This window comes from Anticarsia gemmatalis, chromosome 21 (assembly GCF_050436995.1).
Source record: "Anticarsia gemmatalis isolate Benzon Research Colony breed Stoneville strain chromosome 21, ilAntGemm2 primary, whole genome shotgun sequence".
NCBI classification, from domain to species: Eukaryota; Metazoa; Arthropoda; class Insecta; order Lepidoptera; family Erebidae; genus Anticarsia; species Anticarsia gemmatalis.
The window spans coordinates 7,367,800-7,389,055 of NC_134765.1; the positions used below are offsets into that span (position 1 = coordinate 7,367,800).

At 36.8% G+C, this 21,256-nt stretch overlaps 1 protein-coding gene across 2 annotated transcripts; it reads left to right on the forward strand.

The window, feature by feature from the left end:
- Positions 1-6,787: 6,787 nt before the first annotated feature.
- LOC142982192 (uncharacterized) lies at positions 6,788-20,516 on the forward strand. Of its 2 annotated transcripts, none has more exons than XM_076128587.1 (15): positions 6,788-6,968; positions 10,574-10,888; positions 11,120-11,515; positions 11,773-12,108; positions 12,522-12,866; positions 13,158-13,502; positions 13,619-13,882; positions 14,166-14,423; positions 16,202-16,382; positions 16,806-16,984; positions 17,387-17,524; positions 17,891-18,061; positions 18,661-18,777; positions 19,203-19,400; positions 19,772-20,516. In XM_076128587.1, exons 1-15 carry the CDS (start codon positions 6,926-6,928, stop codon positions 19,969-19,971), a joined length of 3,486 nt encoding a protein of 1,161 aa, XP_075984702.1. In that variant the 5' UTR covers positions 6,788-6,925; the 3' UTR covers positions 19,972-20,516. The 2 variants fall into 2 exon arrangements, with proteins under 2 accessions (XP_075984702.1, XP_075984701.1); XM_076128586.1 differs by having other exon boundaries at positions 6,789-6,968; positions 11,114-11,515.
- The last annotated feature ends 740 nt before the right edge of the window (positions 20,517-21,256 follow it).

Genomic DNA, 21,256 nt, shown 5'->3' on the forward strand with positions numbered 1-21,256 from the left:
TTTTTTTATTTCGAGTGGGTAGTTACATGTCTTCTTGGAAGGCTCTAATTGGGGAGTACTTCTCCAACAGGCTTCCTGAATGAGGTTGGTTATATATTTGGTTGCGATTTCAATGTCGTCAATGGTCTTGAGGGCAACCTTTAGCTCGATATTCTCATTAATGAATTCCCTGACTGAGTGCCAGTCCGTTTTCCTGTTGTACAATAGCTCTGGTTTCTCATATTCGATTACCTTTGTACTCAAGGTGAGGAGCACTGGCGTGTGATCTGAAGAGCTGTCAAAACAAGAATCACACTTTAGGTAGTGATTAGAGAATCCCTTAATGATGAAGAAGTCAAGCAAGTCTGGAATTTTTGAAGAATCAGTTGGCCAGTATGTGGGTTCACATGTGGATGCCGTTGTTAGCTTATTGATATCTATACTAAGCTTTAGCTGCCTACCTCTGGTGCTAGTCAGCCTTGAGCCCCAGTGTGTATTTTTGGAGTTCCAGTCTCCACCCACTAAGAAACGGTTCCCAAGTGTTTTAAAATAGTCTGTAAACATCTCCTCAGAAATAGCATATCTGGGTGGGCAATATACTGATGAAATATTGAAGTAACCATTTTTGTCTTCTACTGCAATAGTAGTGGCCTGAAGATGGCTGCTTCTATATTCGGGCATTAGGTGATGTTTAAGTGATTTCCTTACTACAATTGCAGTACCAGCATGTCCAGTTCCATCAGGGTGGAGGGTGATGTAACATTCATAATTACTATATATAGGGTTACTTGCAGCGGTACAATGGGCCTCCGACACCAAGAGTATGTCCAGATTTTGTTCTAGCATTAGCGTTTCTGTGTCGTCTTTGTTTGGAATCAATCCATTGGTGTTCCAGGTTCCTATTCGAATCACAGTCATTTTGACAACTTGTCCACAAGTTTTGTCATGAGCATCATTAGGGTACTCATTTGTTGAAGGATGTTATCGAATCTCTCTGTTTGTTTCAGTAGTATCTGTTCCAAGTTCAAAGGTGGAGGTGTTATGGGCGTCTCTAGATCATCTTTTTTGTTTCGTGCAGCGTTAGCATATGATTTATGTTTTGGTTTTTCGTCAGTCTTACCATTTAGGTGTGGATCTTGGATATCACAAATTTGAGTGGATATTCTTGGACTTGCATGTTGGATTTTTACTGTAGTGTCTATTGCTTTTGTTTTTGTCCGTCTTTGCAGGATTTCCCTGTACACTTCGCATCCTTTGTAATTAGCCGGATGTGGGCCATCACATAGAGCGCATTGAGCAGGAGTTGTGCGGTCACGTTTTTGGCACTCTGATGTCTTGTGTGACTGTCCACATTTGACGCAGCGGTAGGGTCGCATGCAATAGTTCTTAGAATGCCCGTATTGCTGGCATCTGTGGCATTGTACTATTGATGTGCTCTTTTTCGGGTCTTCTATGATGACAGACTGGTGGTAAATGTACTTCAGCTGTTTGACAGCCTTATTATGTGGTCCAGGTAAAAGGTTTACGAAAAATGTGGAAGTTGGTTTTTTGTTTTCTCCAAACTTTGCATTAATGATTTCGCCTGTGACTGTATTACCTGTGGCTTCTATTTCTTCTCTTATTGCACTAATGGGAGTTGTTGGGTGAAGGTTTCGTATAACTATTCTGAAGTGCCTCTGGTCTTTACGATTAAAAGTATGCCCAATAAGTCCATGCTCCCTAACCACTTGTATGATTTGTTTATAGTTTTCTATATCTGCACTACTTATTCTAAGCTGGCTTCTGCTGACTATTTTAAGCGTAAACTGATCTCTTTTAGCAACAGTTTCCAGTAATTCTGTGAGCTTATTGACATCTTCTACACCATACAAGACGATTGGTGGGGGCTTGGACACTCGCTTTTCTTTGGGTGGTGGTACTGTTTCATTATTATCTACTGTTAGTTGTGAAAACCTATTAGTAGTTTTTATAGTGTCCGATGGAGGACTGTCTGAGATCTTTTTTCTTTTAGGGTTTCTACTCAGAGGAACTCTCTGCCATGTTGGGGGACAATTCTGTCTGGTCTCTGTTTCTGTCTGGTTAGTCAAGAGATGATCTTCGGAGACAGGACAAGCTTGTGTTAGTTGGATACTCCCCAGTGAAGAGGATCTAGTTCTTGTGAACATGCTAGGATGGAAAGCTTGCTGGACAAGTTTTTTTCCGCTGCTGCTGCTACTATTGCTGCCAGGTGCATTCACCAGCACAGAGGCCTGGTCGCCCACCTCTGTACGGTCTTCGGTAAGGGGGTTAGCCGGATCGCATGACATCGCATTCTCATTATCTGACATTTTCATTTTTTTTTAAAGGGTTGGGAGAATAAGCATGATGCTTTCCCAAGGCATCTTGTCCACACTTTTAGAGGAGATTTAGTTCCTCAAGGCTTGTGGTTACCAGGATACAGGTTAATTGTTTAAAAGTTATGAAAAACAATATTGGTGAGAAAATATACCTTCTTTAAAAACAGACTATAACTCTACATAGCGATTCTGCCTTGAAATTATGTAATTTCAAAGCAGAATCGCTATTAAGATCTCTGAACCAAGCTTGTTGCAATAATTAATTTCGGATTTCTTTCGTTGCGTATTGCGAAACAATGGTACTTTTCTATAGAGCTTATAGTCGTTACTTAAATAGCAAACTTCGCGTGCACCCTTTATCTATCTATTTCTAAAACATTGGTATTGAATTGTTGAGGAAAGATTTGTTAATTGTGTGTCAAATTACGCTAACACAGTGCAAATAGAAACAAGCAAGGCTGAAACCAAAAGATCAGATGGGCCTTAGTCTTAGTCTTCTTCTAGTGATACATAACACTTTAACAGGTGCTATTTCAAAATATATAGCACAAACCATCGATGGTAAATGGATACTAAAAAGTTAATAAAGTATGAAATTGATATCACAAGATTGTTACAAAATCTTTAATTAATTTAATTATAGCCGTTGAAAGCCACAGAGTTGTTTCAATACTTAACTTCAGTTAGATTCACCGTAAACTTAGTATATTTATGTATCATTGATCTCTTACTCTATAATTACATAAGCAGGACTAAGCATTATTACGTAGAGGAGGCACGCGTAATGTCACGTAGGAGTTAATTATGGCAAAGTACGAAAGTAGCCGTCTTACCACCACAAGTCATACGACTTTCATTTCAACCAGATTATTTTGCTGCTACAGTTGTATTTTAATGTGTAGAGGATGATTGGATGGCAGATGTTCAAAGCTATGAGATCAATAAAGTGAGACGTATTCAATCTTTTGTATCTCTTGGGGCAAATCAGGTGGTAAAAAGGTGTCATTTTCTAATTTCTTTAGATTCTTTGGACTCCTTTGTATGTTTTAAAGGTCATCCGTCTAGGTCCGAAGATTGAACATCCATATAGATATTTTTAACGTAACTTAATTCCAAATCTACGCAGCAGAAAATTATTCAACAAATAAATTATCTACAAATATAAAAATCAAATCAATACATACATATTTAAGTAATGGTTCATAAAGTATTCAAACGAAATCAATATTTTCTACGTATCGTTAGTAATTATTTGATATCCAGAATTTTGAAGGGCTACAACAGTTATTCAATATTGCACATTAGGCGAAAAAGATCTGATTAGATAAAATTTAACATTATTTTCTCTATGATAGCAGATCCAATATTGTCATTACAGATAATACGTATTAACCAGATAGATTACGATAGACATGATAAAACCTGGTAATAGTTTGCCGAAATACAAGTAGAAATATTAATAGAAATAAATTTAAGCGTATACAGCTTTTTAGATCTTATACCAACTCTCGTAGCATTGTTTGAATAACTCAGATTTGTACATTGCAGTGTTGATCTATGTAGGCGCTAAAAGAACATGTCTTTCGTGGTCAGCTCCCGTAAAACCTGTATGTGGTGATGTGTGTGGTGGGTCAGAATTATTCCTCCTTCTGAACATTGATGTAAAATTATCTATATACTTAAGTATGTAGCTATATAGAACTAAATAAGTATGTATCACGCTTTGCTTAATCGGGATGACTGTATTTGAGAAGTTAATATATTTAATTTACTATCGTCTACATACTCGCAATTAGATATTCAAAATATTAAAATATCATGAAACCTACTTTGTTTTTTTTTGTTGCAGAAAACTATGCAGTGTGTTTTAAACCAATGCCAGAAAAAAAACATCAGGGCAACCAAGACTCAAAAGTAATAATAAATCCTCTCTAGACTCTCTTATAAGTTGTTGGACCATATATTTTGGTAGACCTTTTGGTCGTCAACCAATAATAATCGTGCACATGTCAGAGAGAGGTTTACCCTTGACAAAGGACTGGTACAACGATCTATAACGAGTAATTAATGCCTGCATTATCGTTATCTAATACGTGACTGAACAGACATACACGACAACCTTTTGTACCTTTTGTCTGATAATTCAGTCTAGATTTTAGATTAAAATGACATGTAAAGGGTCAAAAACCTGCTAGAATTGTTGTTAGTCTAACGACTTACACCTGTAGCTCGATTCTCTACCACTGTCGACAACCGGCTAGTTGTCGAAAAATTTGGACGAAAAACTGATGGATGGAGCACCTCTAGCGGGCTCCAAAGGAACTATTCTGGCAATACATTTTAAATGTCAAACTCTCGATACTCGACAGAACCGACTGAAAAGCTGCTAAGCTGAAAAGCGTCTCAGCATTTTGAATGGTATGGTAATTAGGGTTTGAAGAATCCTAGCTAGCCATATTTTGTTGCATTTACATGCGCTAGATGAACAGTTTTTTTCTATTTATTTGATTTTGAGGCAAATTTATGTAGACACGATGTGATGATGCTTTGTATGTTCATATAATATTATCCTATACCTGTTCAAAATATAATTAATAGAAAAAATACTTAGGTAGAATAGGTAGGTTAACATATTTTGCTGAAAACCTCAATTGAAATAATATATTGTTATTTGAAGTGATATTCAAGTATTTATCTAGTATGTCGCAACAGTATTATGATACCTACTTCAAAGAATTGAATCTTGAGACTGTATTTAAATAAAGTTTGACCAATAGTTATTCTAACTGTCGAATATTCTCGCACGTTATTAAAACGGTTAACGTTTGATATTACGGATAATGGATAACGATCCATTTCTTTTTTATGTGAGGTAAGTGAAGAATATGGAGTTTGGTCTCATTTTTAAAATTGGTAATATAGACTAAGCCTTAAGGACTCTACCTCATTTCTACTGGGAGACGGATAAACGGACTTAAAATCCAAATAATATATTTTTATACCTTGCAATTTCAATAGCGACAACTCTAGCCACTGCGTCATCATTAATATTAACAGATCAAGATATGTTTACATTTTAAGCAAATTAAACAATCGATTAAATTTTGATTGGACTAATCGATGTATTTGTATTGATAATAGTGATATCAATGTAATCGGCAAGAAATTCTTCAATCATTTACATATTAGGTATAAATTCTGATCATCAAAAAATGATTTGATATGTTGCAAAGACGGCATGACGATGTCATTATATTTGGAATATTTTCAAATGGGTTTGTAAAAACGAGAACAAATGAACAACATTTTAAGACAGACCCAGCAGAAAAACCATCCCGCAATAAAGATCTAGGTAATGCGAGCTAACTGGATGTCAAGGAAAATCCAGATGTAGGATTCCCCCAACCAGCACTTGGCGTGGTGGACTCAAGGTCTAACCACCTTCCTCGTTCGGGAAGAGATCCTTGCCCGAAGTGGTACATAAATATTGGTAAAAAAAACTCATTAGGTACTCGCATTGAACGAGGCATCATAAAAAATAGTTGTAGTGGATGATTTTTTCAGATGTTACCAACTTTAATATAAAAAGTTGATTTTATTACCATGGGTAACTTAACGTATAGCGTTGATCAGGGTGGTCCCCATTTAGTATTTAATTGATAAGATTACATTCAAAGACTATTACGTCATTAAAATCTAATAAATTAAAAATCAATGAGGCATTAACACAAGTCAAACAGAAGATAATTCACCAAAAACGGATCGCGCAGATAAGATTACAAGTTACATTTACCAATAGGATGATACACTGGGGTAAGGCCTCATTCGCACAAGCGCCGAATTAGCGATAGCGCTGGTTCAGAACAGACAGCCTCAGAAATATGTATACCTACCCTGTGAGGCTTGCTACACATATTCAGTGGCCCGATGTTCCACCTCTATCGACTACCGACAACTAGCAAGCTATCGAGAAATTTTGCGCGAAAATTTTAACAGCGCCTAATAGTAATTATTTGGCAGTAATTTTTATATGTTAAACTCTCTTTACTCGACAGCACCGACTGTAGAGAATTGCACTACAGTTTGGCTCTAATCGGCCTAGCCGGGCGGTAAAATCTGTGTAGACAAACGTTCGGAAAAAATACCGCTCGACATCCCGGCGCCTGAATGTTTAAACAGAATTTTGACGATCGGACCCGAAGGAGCTCCCGGTCGGCACAAGAACAAGTGCAGTACCTAATTGCTTCGAGTCGGTTTTGTTGTTCAATAAATACTGCCGAACCGAAAATGCCGATACGAATATGCGTTAGCAAGCCTCACATTTTTAATAGCATTTTCATCAATGAAAATAGTGAAATTCAATTAAAATTCTAAGTAATTTTACAACCATTGTGTATTGCTTGAAGCAATAGCAGTAAAAATATAGTAAATGTGACTTCATATACTTCTATTTTTTCCCTAAAAGTACTGAACGGCTGGCGCTTTTTCAGCTTTCGTGCGAATGAGGCTTTACTGTAGTTTACGTTACGATATCGACAGCGTCAACTTCGACATTTAGTATTGAGGTATTGGTGTAGTGATACGTATAGTCGGTGACTGCACGCGATAACATGAGGACGTGTTTCGGATTGGCTCTTGCCATCCTAATCACAGGTACATACATGTGTTTATTTTGAGTGAAAAAATAAATAAAAGGTTTTAATAAATAGTGTCAATATAGTACAAAAGCCCCGGTTTTACCTCTTCGGGATAAGTATCGGTTAACTTAACAGGTGGAATTTTGACAGTTGTTTTCTTATACTTTAACGATTTTAAACTCTCGCGACTTATACACATAATATTATAAAGTAACGGGTATTGAATGCGATTGAAAATCGTGGAAACTCTTGGTCTTTTTAAAAGATGTTTTATTTTCTATCCGGATAAGACCACGTGATTTAACGATGGTTATGTGCATAGTGATCTATGTGTTAACAATGAGTGGCCTTGCGAAGGACATTGACTCGAAGTGATGGGTACTAAGGCTTTAAACCTGTTTGATTCCTGAACTTTTTAGTTTGGTACCATGTTTAGTGGTTATCTAAAATCGTTATACACAATGTTGTAATCGCAACTAATGAGATTTTACTGATAAAAAATTGGCACGTTTTTATCTATGTTTAAAAAACTCTTCCGTTACTGAGTGACTGATTTACAATTACCGCTGAAACTGTTGAACACAAGAAGCTGGTCATGTCTGTTGACTTTTGGAAATCCCACCCTAAAGGGATGAAATTCCACGCGGGCAAAGCCGTGGGCGGAAGGCTAGTTTACTATAGAATTGTCAATGACAGGCAGTAGCAAAGTATCTATAAATACTTCAATACTTTTTTATCAACCTCTAATGAATCACGAGGCAAAAAGTATGATATAGTGTCAATAGTGTTCATCATGATGACGCACGTAGAAAAGGAGGAGAAATCATAAGTTCATGAACGAATCGACATTATTTAACTAAAGAAAACTGCATACATACAATCAAGTCATTGATTCAATGACGATTCGTCATTTTACACGAAACTCGTAAAATAATCCGCAAAGCAAACTCTACTCAGGTTTTTGGGCGTCTGATTTAGAACAAAGTGTTAAAACTATCGTTAAAATAGTCAAAAACCTCCGCGACCATGTTCTATGTTCAGGCCAAACATAAGCTAATTCACCTAAACCAAAACAATAGCTTAATTACCAAATAATCAGTCATGTACAATGACGACATTGCGTTTTCTTATGCAAAATCTTAAATGCACTGACCAGGACTGTGTAGATGTCTGATCAAAGCGATGAACGCTGAACGCGTGAACTTTGCTCGCACGCTCTTTAGCACACGAATTGTCATAAGCGATAGAGTGACTGTAGTTATGTATTATTTTCGTAACTAGTATAATATGATAACATTTCTAAGGCCCTTCGTACACAAGGCTATGCAAGTCTTGGATACCCAACGATTTGATTAAGGCTGGTTTTATAACTACGCGTTTCGACAGCGCGGCTGAAGCGCGCGCGTGCCTATTTGTATGGGGGTAGTAGTTGCGTTTTATAGCCAGGCGCTTGAGCAGCGCTGTTGAGTAAACGCCAGTGTTGGGTCAATCAACTAATTTTTTCAATCAATTGATTAGTCATGACTAATTTAGTCATGAATTATTTAGTCATGATTGAATTAATCATGAGTAAAAATAATAATCATAATCATGATTAAATAAATTAGTCATCAATCATTTAATGATTAAATGACTGATGACTAATTTATTGTATTTTTGTATGATGATTAAACTAAAAAAAATAATTCAGGTGACATAATTTTAGTTTAATTGAACACATCTATAAAACTATAACTGATCACCATCACCACATTAAGTGGACTGAAAGAAGATAATTCCATTATTTATAAAATTTGATTTTCAAAACGCGTAGTTTTAAAAAGCAATTTAAATTATTTTAAACTAAATTAGCCCGAACTTATTTTTGCAAATGTGTACCTGTGTAAATTAAAAAAAAATTAACTGATTCTGTTGTAAAACTAGCTTTAATTAAAAACCTGTGATTAACAAATCAACAGTCATGGAACGTAGACTTGAAAAGCTTAGTTTTATTTAACTATTATTTTTAGTCATTAAAATTTTAGTCATGATTGAATAACTAACACTAACACTAATTAATCATCAATCACGACTCATGATTGAATTTTTTTAGTCATTATTCATTAGTCATGACTAAATAATTTAATCTTAATCATCAATCATCAATCAAACTAAATTTTGCCCAACACTGGTAAACGCGCGCTGTTCGCCGGTGCACCGAAACGCGCGGTGCTAATCTCGTTTTACAGCGGACCGCGCGGTGTTCAATTGCGCGCTGCTCAACGACGCGTCTAATAGCGTAGCTATAAAACCAGCCTTAGTCTTCAAGCGACAGTCGCAAAACTAATGCACGCGACTCGACTCATGTGTAACTCCAATAGATTTGTATGGCGATAGTTGCTTAAGGACTGAAATCGTTGAGTATCGCAGACTTGCTAAACATCGCAAAATATAAGACTCGTCCGTGACTTCAAAATGAATATACAATAGCGTTATTAGACTACCTATGTTATGTTAGAGCCGTTATATTGTTGCCAATAGATAAAGAGAAAATCGTGAGTCAAAGGAAATTTAATGATGTGTTTACATTTTACAATTAAACGGTATACTGCGCTTTATAAATAAACATTTTGAATATAAGTAATCACGTCGATCATACATGATTATAATAACTCAGCTTTTGCATGCGACTTGGTCTACGTGAATACATTTTCCGTGATAAAATGTCCTATGTGTTTAACCAGGATATAAGTTACCTGTGTACCAAGTTTCATCCAAATCCACACAATAGTTGTTTCGAGGAAAAGTAACAAACATACATCCATCCATACAAATCCCATTTATAATATTAGTAAGAACTAGGATGTGCAACTTAACTAAAGTCATCAAAAACAGTTTTCAGTCACCTAATAACCTACCATTGCGTGCGTTAAAGATTTCCAGCAGTAAAAGGAGGCTTAGATTTAATTCAGGTTTTAAACTCCATAAACTGTCTGTTTACCCAAAGAGTTTTAAACGAACAGCCTCACATTTTTTCGCATTTACAAACAGATAACGTCAATCATCAATACGTATTTGTTTAAAAACATAAGATTTTTCCAAGCTACGTTATCAATCATGAGATATCGATGTGATAAAGAAGGATAATGTCAGACCAAAATACTATTGGTACATAGGACAAGTATTCTGTAGTAATAAACTGTGATGTACAAACTTATTTCCGTAAACATTGAGAAACACAGACCTAATAGATGGTAGGTTCTGTAGAGGTATGGATGTTTCTTTCGCTTGTATACAAAAACAACTCTAAGATAAAATTTGGTACACATACATGTAGCTTATAATCTAAAGGAAATTTCATTTTACTTTTAAACAAACAGGATGGTAAAATAAATTATTGTCTAAATAAATGCTTGAGGTATTAAAACTGCTAGCGTAATGACTATAGGATATAGAATACACTTCAACGTAACAAATTATTATCAAAAAACACATGGTAACATATCATCAAGCATTTGCAGAGACTCACTCTGTTCGATTCATCAAAATCATCCCTAGCTTTGCCTATGCGATTACAACTCATGCTCACCCAAAAAAACAGAAAATAAGAACCACCAGTTAATATACCTGTTTTATTTGCAGCCACTGCGTATGGAGACAGACATGTCCCAGTTAACGAGGGTGAATCCCTCCACATGTCTATTATGACTCTAGGACAAACATCTGTCATCTCCTGCGTGCTAGAAGGCCCTAATGAAAGGGAAATGGTATTTGCTCCGGGAGACGAATCCAGTTCTACGGACAAATTTGTTATACAGCAAGGACCGTCTTCCGCTCTATGTGATGTTCTCGTGAAGAATGTAGATAAGGATGATGAAGGAACCTGGACGTTGTCATCTTTTGCTCAAGAAGGAACTAGCCGTCAAGAGACGTTCCTTGTTACTGTTAATGGATTAAGTAAGCTTTGTTTTACATTCATCTGTTTAAAGAACTGTCTTGTAACACAATTTGAATACAATAGATTGGAATTAACAGAAATCTGTTAGATATAATAATCTTTGATATAAAATGTATGGCTTCGTTACAGTAGCAACGTCTTCTTGAGTAACTAAATAACTTTCATAATTTATAATTAAATAATTTTCTCGTTTGCTCTCATAACTAACTTTGATACTCTCCTAGCCTCAGAAGCAACCACAATCGATGCATCAACCGAAGGTACGACAACCGAAGGTACGACAACTGAAGAAACGACAACCGAAAGTGACGATCTAGATTACGACGAAGACAACATAATACTGCTCAACACAATCCAACATTTTACCAGACAGGACGTTACAATAGACATATCTTTACCCAAAAAGGATTCTGAAGAAGATTGTTATATTCGACCTCCAAATGGAAGAATGACTATTGCCGATGAATTACAAATAGCAGGAGTTGAAGTCAGAAGTAAAAGCAACTTTGTGTCGTGCAGAATTACCATCGGACCGATGAGTGATAGTTTGCTGGGATCATGGAGGCTGTGTGGCAAATCTGAAGCGAATGATGAAATTAGATGCCAACCTGTTGATATTGCGTGGCGTAAGTTTATAACTTAAATTCAAGATATCCTTTATTTCGTAAACTTCATGCTAACTATTTGATATAGTCATGTAATTTTTAACCATTTCGGCAAAGCTGGTTGCTCGTAAAAAGAAACGCCCAGAAACTCTTTCTGATTGCCACTACTGATATTAATATTATACTGATTGCTTACTAAAACTTATATCAACTAAGTAGTAACTAGTATTGATATTAACTAGTATTTAAATGCTTATAAAACTCAATGTTTTATCTAGATGCTGGTACTGGCTTGTCAATGTGGCCTTCTGTGACCAACCTGAGAGTTAACTACCCTGTGCACTACGGCGGGTTCGTGAACCCTGGCGTCCAGGGGAGCGGTACCGTCGTCTCCTGCCATGTGATCACCCCTGCGGGCGAAGACCTGGTCATCACAACCGACACAAAGTACCCACACATCGAATATATCACAACTCCATCGAACCCCGCTCTATGCAGTATCTACTTCAACGTTCACAATGAAGATATGATCGGTGACTGGATCATCTACGGCAAATACCACTCGTTTATGGGGCATAGTGAAAACCGTATACCATTAACGTTCTTCCTTTTCGGTAAGTGTTGAATAACAAGTCATAGCTGTAGTAAAATCCATTCAATAAAATGTGAGATATTAGCCAACATTCAGCTTAGCCTTTCTTCCAACTATGTTGGAGTCGGCTTCCAGTCTCGCTGAATACCAGTATTTTACATGAAAGGACTGCGGACTGAAAATTGATTAGCCAACATAAATGACAATATTACATTTCACAGTCAAACATGGATGTTAACCATACTTATCTCTTTTTTTCATGCTGCTAACCTTACTGAGAGCTGTAGCTGAAAATTACCTCATGAAACGCCCATTCAAGGCTCATAACAATTATCAAAACACCTCTTATACATATTATTACATTAACATTTATAGGAAACAAGAAAGTATTTATTTTTACAGTGCATTTATAATGATAAGAATCTATCATTACAGATAAGGAGAATCCTTACAACCAAGCTTACAATGTAACGGTACTTGATAATCAACAGCATTTGGTTCGTCTGGGCACCGAACTGTCCGTCAAAGTGGGTCAAAGTTCTGGTGCAGTAGTCGACTGCGACTACGAAGGCCCTTCAGGACAAACTTTCTCATTAAACAGCTCGCCTAGTAAAACTCCCGCAGGGGTGTCTGTTAAAAGCTTGACCTCTGAGGTGGCTTGCCAAATAGCATTCACTTCTATCACCGACGATTTTGTCGGCAAATGGCAAATAATTGCTAAATTCCAAAATGGAGTCCGGTTCGATGAGAGACATCAGACCTTTACTATTATCAAAGAAGGTAAATATTAATATTTTTTTGGGGAGCTATACAGGTTTATTCTCATTTATTAGAAAGACAAGTCCCGCACTAAGAATTGTTCTTGTGTCGCGGACACTTTTACAAACAAACAACAGCCACAAAGTGCAACTGTTCTAGACCCGATTCAACTATTTGTGGATCGCAAAAATATTTGTTCTGTGTGGGAATCGAACCTTCGTCCTCCCGACGCATTGGTAGGGGCGTGGGCACTTAAACCACGGCGCCACGTAGGCAGTAATTCGTAAAATAACTTATACATTTGTATTTCAGATCCCGCGAATCCTATCGATGATGAAGTAGAAAGAGCCATCCAACTATTCCCCGAGAGACTGATAAACACTGCCATGGGAACAACACACAGCATCACTATAAGCAGTAACGTTTTCACCGAGACTGACAGCTGTCATCTCATCACTCCAGATGGTCTGCAATACGCCTTTATCGATGGATTTGACGTTCCTGGCGTGACAATCATCAAGGGCTCAAATACGGATTGTGGAGTTACCGTACAATTGATCGACTATTCAACAATCGGCAACTGGACCCTCATAGCTCGAGGAACCAGGTTGTCTGAGCCTTTGGAAAGAAGACAGCCTTTCACCATCCGCGTGGAAGGTAATCGATTACAAGATTTAAATCTATAATAACGTACGCGTATCGGGTCACGTCCAGAGATAAGACGATTAATTCATTACAATTGTACGATAAAGTATTGTAATCTTTTATTTCAGACAACTTTGTTCTACAAAATGATATTGACATCGCCGAAGGGTCTGATCTGTACCTACACTTACGTATCAGTATTGAGGACCCTGAGACCTGTATATTGTATGGACCTGATGGTAACGAGTATGTAAATGCTGAGGTAGACACGCGTCAGTCATTGTCCTGCGGTTATATCATCAGATCTGTTGAAAGCAGTCACAATGGGCGCTGGGTTATTGAATACGGAAAGCATATTAAACACCGAGGCAGTGTTACCGTCAATGTCTTAGGTAAATAGAGCTGCACAATGTTTTTGTCATTGCATATTAAAATACGTAATAGATATTTGAAGACAACTTTTTAATTAAAAAAGCTTAAAATCCCCTAAATTTGCAATTTGTTAGGCACTTTTTTGTGTCACATAATGATCATAGAAAAAGAGTTGTCAATTAACACCTAAAACTTCACATATAATTTTATTGTTTACCTCTTTCAACTTAACTTCGATTCATAAAATTTCTACTTATTTTTGTATTGATCTATTCAATATAAAAACATTTATTTTACACACAGATCCTATAACTATCTCCCTCAAAAACATAAACTGGCGAGCCGGTGATTCGATCGACATTTCCTTGGGACCGGAGAATGCAGTGTACTGCAAGATCGAAGATCCTCACAAGAAGACAGTGTTTGATGACTTTGGTCAGTGCAAGATTGTTCTGGACTTAGTAACTGTGGATCACAGCGGACGGTGGAAGATGTTCGTGGGTGTACCTGGCGCCGTGCGTCTTCAGGAACATGATTTTAGTGTGGATGTTATACAAATTGGTACGTAACCTTTGGTATTTTTAGTGCTTTGTGCAGTCAAGAACATCCTTGTAGTACGTTTGCTGCTATTTCTGCGGAACCAATCACGATCACGCTATACTTATTTAAGAAAGGGGCGAATTCTTAACGGTCTCGGTAAATTAATAGCTAAGTACCTCGTTAAATTATATTTGCAAGTTATTATATTATGATTTAAGAATATTTGCAAGCGCTAGTAGTTGTCGACTAATTTTGCATAAAAAACTGAACAACGTCACTCAGCGTATTTTGCAAGGAAGGTTACCTTCAGGTGATTTTAAAAGTCAGATGCTTAGACGAAAATACCAACAGTGAAAAATCGTATTATAGTTTGATAAGTGTTTAAAATACAAACATTTTTGTTCATTCATTATTTACACGAGAAGACTAATTAAAAGTAACAGACTTTAGATTAGTTTTGTTTTCAGTTAAATAATGATTCATACATTTGTATTATAAGGTGTTTTTGTTAACATATTGAACGAAGTAAAATGAGTATTATCAAAGGATACCTTGATCTACATAGTTACCAAATCTATTGAGACTAAACTGATAAAATATGAGTTGAACACTCATGCTACTCTGCATGTTTATTACTTTTATAAATAATAACATCAATTTAACCTACTAATATCCCACCTGGCAAGGGTCTCCTTCCGTAATGAGGGAGGGGTTAGGCCTTGACTCCACCACGCTGGCCAAGTACGGGTTGGCAGGCATGCGATGTTTTCCTTCACCGTTGGAATAAGTGATAATTTTTTCTAACAACACATAACTTCGAAAAGTCATTGTTGTGTTGCCTCGGGTTTAAACCGTCGGCGTCGACCACTCGCGTGGGAGGTGTCAATTTAATATTGATACTACCCAGTATTACTGCTGAGTATTACTTACCTACTACTGTGTTTATTATTTTAGATGATTTTATTCAAGTATTTTACCCATCGATAGAGCTACCTTTTGTATGATAAGATGAAAATATCTAGATGATAACGGATAACACGGATTAGGGCCGCTATTGAGACGTAATCTTCAATTGTAACGGATGTTCGGGTTTTATGCGCTTTTATCAGTGCTTATGCACATTTTATAGATTGTCTCCAAGATAGGTATCAAATTCGTTAGCAAATTTATGAAGCCCTTTTAATGTATTTTTATTCTAACTCAAACAAAAAAATATTAAACCTACACAAGAATTTGGACATATTGTATCAAAAAGATAAAGATTATCATTAAGCAATATTGACTTCGAGTGAGATAAGAATACAACGTGTTTGTACCTTGTCTTATTAATACTTTCGATCAATACGCAGATAATTGTTCAAATCAACGTAGTAACTTATTATTCTGATATATCTATGATACCGTAGCGACAATGCCATGTGCTAATATGAGCTATATTTGGTTATCTATGCCTTTATTACTACTACTTTATTACTATGTTTAACGGCTCTAGTTTTGAATCCAGGGGCTTTTAGCATAACATTAGATAATAATATAAAATCAAATCATCAATATTTTATACCTCTCTAATAATTACACCCTTAGCGCATGATTGTACCACAAAATCATTTTGGTATTTCAACTATTTCATGCAAACTTAGCTAATACTGTAGTATATAGTAGCTACGATTTTTCGAATTAATCCGGGAAGGAAAACCAGCCAGTTTTATATTACTGGAAGACAAACACACGACTAAGCGACCACGAAATCACGTACCTATTACGTTCTTTCAGTAAAGATCTCTCTTGCTAACTTCCAGACGCAAAGCCGATAGTAACTACAACGGTTGAAAGGAATGCCCCATCCGTGATGCTGACCTGCTCAGTTCCCAACTTCCACGAGGTGAACGCGTGTAAGTTCCGAGACCCTAGGGGCAACATCTTCGTCGCAGCCCATGGAGTTGGACAAGACGGCTATATGTTCAATGGATCTGTTGTCAAGTGAGTGGTTTGAAACTATTTAAAAGAGATTCCGAGAGTCTTGTTTAATTTTCTTCCAAATGTTGTAATTCTATTAGTTATGTTTGTTCCTAATATAGACCACTCTTAATAACAAAACTCTTAATAGCGTCAAACAATCTGGACTAAGCTATAACAAGCCTCTCTGTCAAAAGGTTACAATCTAGTGTTAAAAATCAATATGAACAAGGCTAATCATTCCCTTGCTTCGTGCCACCAGAGAATATTACTTGTATTTCATCCGTAGCTGTAAGATGTTGCAATAATATTTTCTATGTCTTCGTATTCTTCGTATTCCCGTAACAACAGCAACGCTATTATCATGTGAATTACAAAAATGCCTGGTAACCTTTACCTTAACCGTGATGTCATCATTACTTTCATCCTTGCCCTGTTCTTCTTCAGCTACGAGTCAGAAGCTGAGACGTACGACTGCAGCCTCCGTCTCATCAACCCCACAGTCCAGGACCTGGGCATGTGGCGCTGCGCCATGAGCACCTCCACCGGCACTTACTACGGCTTCCTGACCGTCGTCTGCCCTCATCTCATGCAGGACCCTGAAGTTGCCGCTTCTGTTGTCACCGGTGAGTTGACTTATACGTCTGCTATGTTTGTTTTAGTTATAAAGTTCACTGACCTTTGGTTTCCAAGATTATTTCTACAAAACAAAAACGATATAGTGTTTAATCTCAAGATAATTAAGTCTACCCTACTATAGATTCTTGACTGTTGCTAAGGTTAGTTATCAACTGGCATAGGAAGTGTCGTCATCTCTCGTCATAGTAATCTATATTCGTCAGGACACAAGTTTTTTTTTACATTTTTTTTCAGAACCACTTTTTTGTGTGATTTTAAATTGTGTTGTGTTTTAGTATTATTATAATGCCTGGTAGATTTAACATGGTGTAAGAATAAATCCGGGTGAATCCGGTACAGGCAGATAGTATAACAAAAAATCAAATGACATACTCTTTTATGTATTTCAGAGCCAGTGCTCGAGGCAGATCGAAGAGTATTCTCATTCGAGGAAGACGAGGCCGTTACCATGAGCTGTTCTATACCGACCCAGCTGAGGTACTGCTACTTCAGGGCCAGGAATGGAACTGTCTATAACGTATTCCCCAGTAAGTACGAGCATATTCTAACATTTATTACGAACCAGCGACAACGCAGTAATAAATATACCTATAAACCAAAAAGTTTAACTTTTACTCGTAGTACGACCAAAAAAATCTCTATACTAAATGTCACATAAATTGCCGTTTGGATTAGTTCTACTACTACGCTATATGTAAAATTCATTCAATAATCACTTATTTTGCATAACCTACATTAATTCATTTCTTTATATTTACATGCCCGTCGGATGCTGTTCTCATGCACACTGTTATTTTAAAAGAACATCAGCAATAATATATGATCTGTACAATGTATAATTATATGGCCTTTTTCAATAATATTTGAATCCATCATCCCTTTTTTCTTTCCAGGCATGAGGTCTGAAGACTTCGAGTACGTGGGCGCAGGTCTGGATGCTGGTGACTGCGGCATCAGGTTTAGGAGTCTGTCAACCAGCGAGTCGGGACTGTGGAGCTGCCACGCCGGGTTCATTGACACCAAGACTGATGAACAACGCGCCAACTTCGATGTGGACGTCCGATGTAAGTTTTAAAAGAAATTCTGAATCTTGATACGTTCATACTTCGAGTAGAAAATATCCTTGATTATACAAGTAAATGAACAAAACTTGTTAGAAAAATTGATCAGCACTCCAAGCGTATTCAGTGAGAACTATTTTTTCAAATTCTAAATGTCAAAGAGCGGAGATAGCCGCGGAGAGAGCAGTGATAGCCGAGTGGTATAAGTTGACACCTCCTACTCAAGTGGTCGCAGGTTCGAACCCGAGGCAGCACACCAATGACTTTTCGAAGTTATGTGTGTATTAGAAATAATTATCACATGCTCCAACGGTGAAGGAAAACATCGTGAGGAAACCTTGCATGCCTAAAAATTTGTTCAATACATTTATTGAGGGCATGCAAAGTCCCCAACCCGCACTTGGCCAGCGTGGTGGACTCAAGGCCTAACCCCTCCCTCATTACGGGAGGAGACCCTTGCCCAGCAGTGGGACAGTAATGGGTTAAATTTATTTTTATTATTTATAAATGTCAAACATTACCTTTTTCTTATGTGCGGTCTCACAAATAACTAAAATGAACAATGAATTTGAATTATTTTTTTCATGTTTTTTGTATTATAGCAAGGATGTTGGTACACCATTACTGGCATTGGTCACACCCGATGCTGATCGTTGAAGCAGTGGTCTACGAACCAGACACCATCGACTACTGCAGATTCGTCAGAATCGACGGACAAGGTGCGTTCTGTTTAATAATGTCGTCCTGGCCAAATTTGGCTACGGGCGGCGGCCAGTTTCATTGAAACCAGCCAATTGTGCAGGACTTTGTTTACAGAGGCTAAGTGGGTGCACAATACGCAGGTTTACTCCCTTTACTCACTCTAATAACTATCTAAGAAAATAAAAAAATCTTTTTGAGTTTTAAAATCATTCGTTATGTTTTGATTAATTGACTTATATGTGATTCAAAAACTTATTTTATTAATTTCGGGTCAGATAAACGGAAGGCATCATATTTAATATGGCCTGCATTGTGCCTCATAAAGTTTATTCATTACTGTCATTATTACTCATTATACAGATCTCCTTTATTTTTTTTCACGACGATTAATGTAAAGACAAACGTACTTTATATTGAAAAAGTGTCTATTTCTGTTTACCAGGATTCACATCCGACAACCTGCCACCAGGCTACGAGCTCGAACCGTCACTGCACAAGGGCCACTGCGTCCTGTACATCAGGGACCCCACCATCCTGGACCTGCACCCATGGACCATCGCCGTACAGATCTCTGGCATGAACGGAGAGATCTCCAAGACCACCACTAATAACCTTCTGACTGTGCCCATGAGAACTAATAGTGAGTAGAGTTGTAAATTTTAATAAATTAATAATTATTTTCGGGACAACTCACACACGGTGTTCTGATTCCAAACTTAGCAGAGATTGTACTATGGTATCCACATAACTGATAGACATACTTATATACTTCTAAATACATACTTATGTAGATTAATTAACAACCAGGCTCAGAACAAATACTCGCACTCATGACACATGATATATACGATTTTGGTTGTGCGCAATTCTGCATCCCCAAGAATGACTTGCCCTGAATGTGCACGGAAATGAACTGTTAGGCTAATCCTACGTGTGCTCCTTAGTAACATATTGATAACAATTAAAATCACAAATACCGAGTTAAATTCATGTGCATTCATTTCATTTCAGTTTACGGCGAGATCTTGTTCTGGCTGTTAATCGTCATCATCTGCATGATCCCTCTGATGGCGGCGTCTGCCCTCATTCCGAAGAAGAATAGGGAATGGACGTACCGCAGAGCCAGTCGAGTGAGGACCAGCTTCAGGAACTCATGGAACAATACCTTCCATAAGAAACCTGCGCCAGTGCCTCAGACAGAAGGCGTTTAATACCATATAGAGCAATTTTCTACTATCGACAACTATAAAGAACTTTTGTATGAAAATTCCAAACAGCGCCCCTAGTGTATTCTAAAAGAACCATTTTAAGGAGTTTTATATGTCAAACTTTCGCTACTCGATAGTACCTAAAATTTAATGTTATGATATACTATTTGCAGTACAAAAAAATGGTGCTAGAAATAATTAAATGTGATTTTTTCAGGGAACAAATTATTGTTTTATTATATTAGTACAAAATGTATAAATGTATTTTTTATCTATGATTATATCATTTTATATTTATCTACAGTTTTTATTACGAGTATTATATTATCTGTTACCTATATTTAAACAGCTGTATACTTACATATTTGGATATAATTTATCGTCAGGCAGATTGTAAATACCTGCAACTTACTAATTAACTTTACATAAGATCCCATTAGTTATACAGTTTTTTGTCTTTTTTACTCGTATTTTTTTCCATACCCTGTTTGAGTGTCCCACTGCTGGGCAAAGACCTCCCCTCTTCCTTTCCTTTATTCGTATACAGTTTCAAAATTGTTTGAAAATGATTAAACCTTGCATATCTAATCAGAGTATCAGAGCTTCCACGACGTTTATTTATAAGACAAATGACATCAGGAATAAAATAATAAACCATTATATAGCAATGCAAAGATATGGCCGGAATAATTTTGAATGCGATTTTAAATGATTACAGGATTATGCAAAATATTATATAAATAATATATTTCTATAATAAAAATATATTTCGTATTTAATGGTGGCGGACGACAAAATAGTATTAAAGTTTGTATTTTCAAAGGCTAGTGACTACTTTAATTCAATGTTGCTATACAATAGTTAAATATACACTATACTTATACTTACAATTATTAATTATATAATATATCCCAACCGATTTTGTTATTTTTGATACTTAAATAAAATTATTTTGAAATATTTTTTAGTGCTGCATTTTTTTCCCTATCGTCCTCAAATAAAAATCTGTACCATTTTGCATATGCATAAATATCACTGGACAACTCACACACGGTCATTCGATTCCAAACTAAGCAGAGCTTGTACTATGGTAAGTAATCAAATAACTGATAAACATACTTACATACTTCTAAATACATACTTATATAAGAATATTAACAACCAGGCTTAGAACAAATACTCGTGCTCATCACACAAAGATTTTCCCCGGGTGGGTTTCGAACCCATCACACGTGGCGCTACTGTTATTGCGGTGAGGTGACCACTTTAACCACTGCGCTAAACGTCG